We start from the raw sequence: 7,828 nt of genomic DNA, 5'->3' as shown, positions 1-7,828 counted from the left end.
TGGGGTTTGAATAATTCACCTTTGGAAACATTGGTGTTTTGCTCAACATCCTTAAACAAACCTTATCCAGGGACCTTTTGAGCGGGATGGGCTACTCGACCTGAAAAAAATTGTAACTGGGCCCCACCTGCAAGGTCATGAGCTGTTTATCTTGATATGAGATCAGCATGTCGCGCACATATGGTTGTGATGCATGGGCCTGGTGTACCCTTATCAGACAGGTAGTCAAGATGAGTATAATGGGCTTCGTATATCTTATCCCAGTGTCACTTTGATGGTATGCACTACTCTCTCACTCAATAATAATAATAATAATAATAATAATAATAATAATAATCCTTTCTACTGGAAACACAAGGCCTCAAATTTTGAGGAAAGGTTTAAGTCGATTACATCGACCCAGTGCGTAGCTGGTACTAATTATATCGATCCCGAAAGGATGAAAGGCAAATTTGATCTCGGCGGAATTTGAACTCAGAAAGTAACGGCGTGCATTTCATCCGGTGTGCTAACGATTCTGCCAGCTCGCCGCCATAATAGTTGTAGCAGTATTAGTTGTAATAATAATGATAATAATAATATCTTTCCTTTTCATCCTCAACATTATTCAAATGACAATTTACCAAAATCAATAAAACCAGTGAACCTACTTCAGGAAATGGGACTGCCGAAGATATCCTAAGAAAAGCCGTTATTGACGATTTGAAATTCAACTACGTAAGTTTATACAATAATCACATTTTTTTCTTAGATATAGGCGTAGGAGTGGCTGTGTGGTAAGTAGCTTGCTTACCAACCACATGGTTCCGGGTTCAGTCCCACTGCGTGGCACTTTGGGCAAGTGTCTTCTACTTCAGCCTCGGGCCGATCAAAGCCTTGTGAGTGGATTTGGTAGACGGAAACTGAAAGAAGCCCGTAGTATATATGTATATATGTATGTATGTGTGTGTATATGTTTGTGTGTCTGTGTTTGTCCCCCCAACATCACTTGACAACCGATGGTGGTGTGTTTACGTCCCCGTAACTTAGCGGTTCGGCAAAAAGAGACCGATAGAATAAGTACTAGACTTCCAAAGAATAAGTCCTGGGGTCGATTTGCTCGACTAAAGGCGGTGCTCCAGCATGGCCACAGTCAAATGACTGAAACAAGTAAAAGAGTAAAAGAGTATATATTAGCGACAAATGCAATATGAATACCAAGAGGTGATATTTTCGTTTGTCTAAGGTGGTGGTGGAAGTGGTGGTGGTGGAAGTGGTGGTGCTCGTCTTCGTCGTCGTCGTCGTCGTGATTTTGGTGGTGCTGATGCTGGTCGCCGTCGTGGTTTTGGTGTGTGGGGGTGGCGAGGATGATCATGAAGTGAATTGTAGTGGTAAGGATGCGGATGCTTATGGTTATACTAAACATGATGCTAATAACAATGGCAGTGATGATGATGATGATATTATAGATGATAAGGATAATAACGCTCATCACTATCAGCATCATCTTCATTATCATGATTATGGGAGGAGGGGGTGATGGAGGAGGAGTTGATGGTAGTGGTGGTGAAGGTGATGAGGATGATAACGATGACGACGGTTGTGATGATGAGGAGGAAGAGGGCGCGGGGGGGGCATGAACGATAATTTTGATGTTGTGTATTGATAGTTACCAATAAAAGTAACCTCATAAAATATTTCTCTTCCAGCCAAAATATGTTCTAGGAGCAACTGTAATCCAAGATTCTTTCGAAATTGAATCAGAAGAAATCTGTGATCCAAACCGATCTTTTATAAATGATGCGTGTGGTAAGTGTTTATTTTTAATTATTTTCTTTAAAGTGAAAGAAATTCGAACTAATTTAAAGATCTTAATTTCTTGTATTTTTTTGGAAGATTCTCCCTAGCTGAATGTATTTTTATTGCATCCTATTACGGCGAGCAGCTCTAAAATTATGAAGTCACCGACATGTCAACTTTTTCTTTGTAAAAAGTTAGTATAGGCGCATGTGTAGCTGAGTGGTAAGAAGTTTGCTTCCCAACCACATGGTCCTAGGTTCAGTCCCACTGAGACGTTACTGCACTGTTCCAAAAGCCCTAGCTGTTACATCTTGCTATTTAATGCGTCCTTGTGTTGGCATTGATGTTACTGATATTTGTGCTGCTCCTGTTTGAAGCTACCTTTGCTTGGTACACTGTAGCCTCAGTGTTACATCGGCCGTCCACTGAAAGAGATCCTTAAATTATGTCTGTTAAAGCTCTTTCTATATTTGGTTGATAAGCATTTCACGCGGTCACACAAATATAGAAAGATCTTTAACAGACATAATTTAAGGATCTCTTTCAATTGTGCACACAGTGTTAAGAAAAAAATTACTCAGCACTCCTAAACTACGGACAGAGGCAGGTTGTTCATGCAGGATTAGAAATGAATGCCCAATGGACGGCCCATGTAACACCGAGACTACAGTGTACCAAGCAAAGGTAGCCTCAAACAGGAGCAGCACAAATATCAGTAACATTAATGCCAACACAGGGACACACACTAAATTTGATGCCGGATCTTGTGAATCCAAATATAAAATTCGCCTGAACAACCACAGATCTTCTCTCAGAGATCCGGAGAGACGCAACACAACGACACTCGCAGTAGACGTATGGCGCCTAAAGGACAATCATATGCCCTTTAGCATCAGGTGGAAATTACTAGAAACTTGTGGACCTTATCGCAATGGAACAATGCTATGTAAATTGTGTATCGCAGAGAAATATATAATCCTTATGAACTCACATGTGTCAGGAGGCTACCTGAACTCCAGGACGGAAGCCGTAGGGAATTGTCCACATTTTCGGAACCCTTTGCTTCAAAATTGGAAAACCTAACTATCAGGCGAAGGAAGACAACTCAACCGGAAATTTTTTGCAGAGGAATATTTCTTCAACTATCACCAGCGTTCTTGTGTTTTAGAAAAACATTCTTTGCAGAGAACAGTTATCGTTTAGAGTAACTGAAAATATGTATAGTTTACGCTAGATATGAAGCCAATGGTATTCTTTCTAAAACTGTTACTTTACACATACATACATACATACATACATATATATATATATATTAGACATACATTCGCACATACACAATAATGTATGTAATTCACACATACAAACGATGTAATGTTAAACTCTGAGTATTATGGTATCATGTAACATTAAACGCTAAGTATTTTCCAATTTCATTTGTAGTTATTTGTCCGTTGGGAACATATTTCAATGCAAGCCATAAAATGTGTGAGAAATGTCCAATAGGAAGCTATCAAGATGAAAAAGCACAACTATCTTGTAAACCGTGTCCAAATTCTAAGACCACCATTACTAAAGGAAGTAGGAATGTCACAGCGTGTGAAGGTAAGGTTTTTCAGACTTTTTCAAACATTTTCGTTCAGCAGCAAACGCATTTTTTTTCTAATCTAGGTGCCAGCATGGCGATATGTTAAGAAGCTTGCTTCCAAACTACGTGGTTTGGCGTTCAGTCCCACAGCATGGCACCTTGGACAAGTGCCTTCTACTATAACGCCGGGCCGACCAAAACCTTGCGAGTGGATTCTGTGGACGGAAACTGAAATTCCACCGTATATATATCTGCATGTGTGTGTGCATGTATATATATATGTGTGTGTATAGATATATCTGTGTGTGTATGTATATATGTGTACATATGTGTGTGTGAGTGTGCGTGTGTCTTTGTGTTTGTGTCGACTGGTTCTGGTTTGTTTATGTCTTCATAAGTAAGCGGTTCGTCAGAGAAAAACCGATAAGGTAGGTACCAAACTTTAAGAAGAATAGTACTGGAGTCGTTTTGTTCGACTAAAACCCTTGAAGGCTGTGCTCCAGCGTGGCCGCAGTCCACTGACTGAAACAAGTAACAGGTAACAAATAAATGATGCTCTGTACCTCTCAACAGACCGATGATGAAGCCTAAATAATAGCGCTGGTACTTTGTAGAAACTGCAACGAAATCTCCTACAAATCATAATCTACGATATTTAGCAAAATGTTGTTTAAGGAAAATATGGTTGATTTTTTTTTCCAATACGTACCTGAAAACGCGTGGCCTAGTGGTTAATGTGTTGCACTCATGATCTCAAGTTCATCGTTTCGATTCGCGGACGCACTGCGCGTTGTGTTCTTGAACAAAACTCTTCGCGTTGCTCGAATCCACTCTGCTCTTAATGAGTAACCCTGCGATGGACTGGCATCATTTCAGGAGGGGAATTTTGTGATCTCGGTCACTTATACACCATACAAACCGGGTATCATTGGTATTTATTTACTTACTTTTACATTCTGAGATCAAAAGAAGCAGTCTTACTTACACTTAGATGCTTCCGCTTCAAGAGACATACGAAGCTATCAATATACTCCAACAGGATCGATCAGCAGCTATACTCAGTGCATCATTCCGTTGAAGATTTACCACATGTATCTCAAGAAATGGAATTTCCATTCACATTTACACGCAAACAATTTCCTGTCAACCCAGCTTTTGCCTTGACGTGCAACAAGGCACAGTGAGAGACTTTTGAACAAATTGGAATATATCTTGCGACGCAATTCTTCTCGCATGGTCAGCTATATGTTGCATTATCTAGAGTTCGAAAGAAGGCTAATGTAAGAATATTGGCCAGAGAAAAGGAAACAGTATGATTACTGACAATTGTGTCTACGAGGAGATACTACTTTAAAGCAAAATATGCTTTTTAGTAAGTTTCAGTAAATAGAATTAACGCATAAATTATATGTAAAATACCATATATTTGTGAGAAATTCAATTGTTTTGGCATATTTCCACACGTACCGGATGAATGATATCGTTATACTAGATCATTTTAAATTTGGGTATATTTGAAAAAGTAAGGAAACGCCATTCCCATGTGTTCTCACAGCACCAGATTTGTGTGTGAGTCTATCTATTTATCTATCTATCTATCTATCTATTTGTGCACACCTATGTGAGTTCTACCAATTATTAATGATAAATATATATAACAGTTTGACTCGTATATATTTCTGTGATATCCGTTAGTTAGTTAGTCACACTCTCCATAACAGCCATATTATAATTTTGAATCAATGGAATGTTTTTATAAATTCCTCTGAAAATATATATCGATTAAAAGGCACTTTCGAAGCGTCTGTTATTATTTACTATCAGAAATTTAAATATTTGTGGCCAAGCTTTACATTCACTGCGGAGTAGGTTTTAACATTTGATAAGCAATATTAATATGTTCTGGCGAAATTTTTCGTTTTCATTTGCAACACAGTCTCTCACTTTCTCTCTCTCTCTCTCTCTCTCTCTCCCGCCTCTAATTGGTTTTCATTAATAATAATTAACTTAATATATATTCATTGCAATTTTTTCATTCCAAGTCTTATTTCGTTATTTCAGATGAGGATATCAGGTATTTTGTTGACTTAAATTCGCTGTGTAAATGCCCTCAGTTTATTGTTTATACATACTGAAAATAAATCATATTGGATAACTTATTAAAACTTACTGAAGCTTCGAACTCATATGACTTACTTCATTTCTATCATCTAAGAATTAGCAAGTGAATTTGTTACTATAGCGATTTGATACGCTATAGGTATTAAAATATCTCTATGTGATCGCTGCTATTTTTGGCACATTAAACGTAGTGGAACTACATTGATGTTTGCTTTAAAAAAAAGAGAGATTATGACGGTTATAAAATAATGAAAGCAATATTCACTAAGCAAGGGAGCACTATTATACAAAGAAATAGTTAGACGTAAAATATAAAGATTATTAGAAATGGGAATCAAATGTGGAAATATTGAATATGTTTAATGAATATAATAGATAATCCGGTGACATGCTATATTACTCCTCTCTTTTTTTGTTTTTTTAATTAAATTCATCTTTCTTACAACCATAGATTTGTTAAAACTATACTGAATTAAATCTTATTATCAAGCTACTGCTTTCTTCTGTTTTTTAATTTATTTATCAGATATCATTATAAAAACTTTTATTTAATTATCATCACAGATTATAACACGAATATAACATGTATTTATCTTTCATGTGATGAGTTCTTTGATTTTCTTAAAAATTATTTTCATAATTCAAAGACAGATTCATTTTAATACCATTTTTCATCTTTTGGTTGCAATCTACTTTTATTTTTTTACTCTAGATGCGTGTGAGATGGGATACTATTTTGATGTAAGAGCTAAAAACTGCACACCGTGTGATGCTAACAGCTTTCAAAATGAAACAGGTCAATTTTTCTGTAAACCTTGTCCTTTCGGAAGGAGTACAAAAAAAGTAGGTTCAACGTCAGAATCTGAATGTTCCAGTAAGTATTTATTCTTTTATTCTTTTCTTTTATTGGTTTCAGTCATTCGACTGCGATCATGCTGGAGCACCGCCTTTAGTCGAATAAATCGACCTCAAGACTTATTGTTGCAAGCCTAGAACTTATTCTATCGGTCTTTTTTCGCCGAACCGCTTGTTACGCACCAACATCGGTTGTCAAGCGATAGTGGGGGAACAAACACAGACACACAAACATATATATATATGTATACGATGGGCTTCTTTTAGTTTCCGCCTACCATATTCACTCACAAGGGCTTGGTCGGCCCGAGGCTATAGTAGAAAACACTTGCCTAAGGTGCCACACAGTAGGACTGAACTCGGAACCATGTGGGTGGGAAGCAAGCTTCTTACAACACAGCCACGCCTGCGCCTATTTGATTTTTTTTTTTTTTTTTTTTTTCATAAATTGATGTGTTTCGAGAAAGAAGCAACACCCGTGTCCTTTTCAAACACCATGCCATTAAACCGGTTAGATTGGTGCTATTAATATTCCTCTTGAAACTTTGTAAACCAACTCCTATGAGAAAGATAGAAGCAGAGAGTTCTAGAGGGAAGACGTTCAAGATAGGAGATGCTGAGTATAATGATATGTGTGACGCTGTGAGAGTTGAACAGGGCAAAAATGCTTTCTTCATAAGCATAATTATCATAAAGCTAATACATATCTTTCTAGTCTTATATATACAGGACATTAGCAGTTCTCCTTCAAAGCTAGATTACTATCAGAATCTGCTGAAACTATTACATGACTTTTATGCATGTATAGGAATATGATTGGGAGTTTCACACCTCCACCCACCCACACATACACAAACGCGTGCTTTCGCGCGCGCGCACACACATACACACACACATATATATATATATAAATATATACATATATGTGTGTGTGTGTGTCTGTCTGTCTGTCTGTCTGTCTGTCTGTCTGTCTGTCTATCTCTGTGTGTGTGTGTGTGTGTGTGTGTGTGTGTGTGTGTGTGTACATTATTCTTTAACACGAATGGTGCTGGTAGTGACTTCGACGTTTCGGGATGCTAACCCATCTTCAGACTTAGGAACATCTGAGTTCGTTTCGGCTTTATAAGTTAAACTTCTCTTGGTCAAGTGGAGCTCTGTTTATTTATAATTAGGTTGTACGGTAGATTATGGTAGAAAGGCTCTACGAAAATTTTATTGATTAAATTCGGTATTTTGCACGTGGAACTTTAAAATCACGCTAACGGTTATATGGTGCATATCGTCGTATCCCTAGTACTCTTTTACTCCTTTACTTGTTTCAGTCATTTGACTGCGGCCATGCTGGAGCACCGCTTTTAGTCGAGCAAATCGACCGCAGGACTTATTCTTTTTAAGCCTAGTACTTATTCTATCGGTCGCTTTTGCCGAACCGCTAAGTTACGGGGACGTAAACACACCAGCATCAGTTGTCAAGCGAAGTTGGGGGGG

At 37.8% G+C, this 7,828-nt stretch overlaps 1 protein-coding gene across 1 annotated transcript in view; it reads left to right on the top strand.

Annotated features, from left to right (window-relative positions):
- The window catches only part of LOC106868257 (uncharacterized), a 207,241-nt gene that overhangs the window by 191,356 nt on the left and 8,057 nt on the right, over positions 1-7,828 (top strand). The window contains exons 50-53 of the mRNA XM_052970932.1: positions 642-717; positions 1,689-1,788; positions 3,220-3,381; positions 6,198-6,359. Of these exons, the coding sequence (XP_052826892.1) occupies positions 642-717; positions 1,689-1,788; positions 3,220-3,381; positions 6,198-6,359 (500 nt within the window). The remainder of the gene's footprint in view (positions 1-641; positions 718-1,688; positions 1,789-3,219; positions 3,382-6,197; positions 6,360-7,828) is intronic.

Source organism: Octopus bimaculoides, chromosome 9 (assembly GCF_001194135.2).
Source record: "Octopus bimaculoides isolate UCB-OBI-ISO-001 chromosome 9, ASM119413v2, whole genome shotgun sequence".
Taxonomy (NCBI): domain Eukaryota; kingdom Metazoa; phylum Mollusca; class Cephalopoda; order Octopoda; family Octopodidae; genus Octopus; species Octopus bimaculoides.
This window is presented reverse-complemented; position numbering and strand designations above follow the sequence as displayed.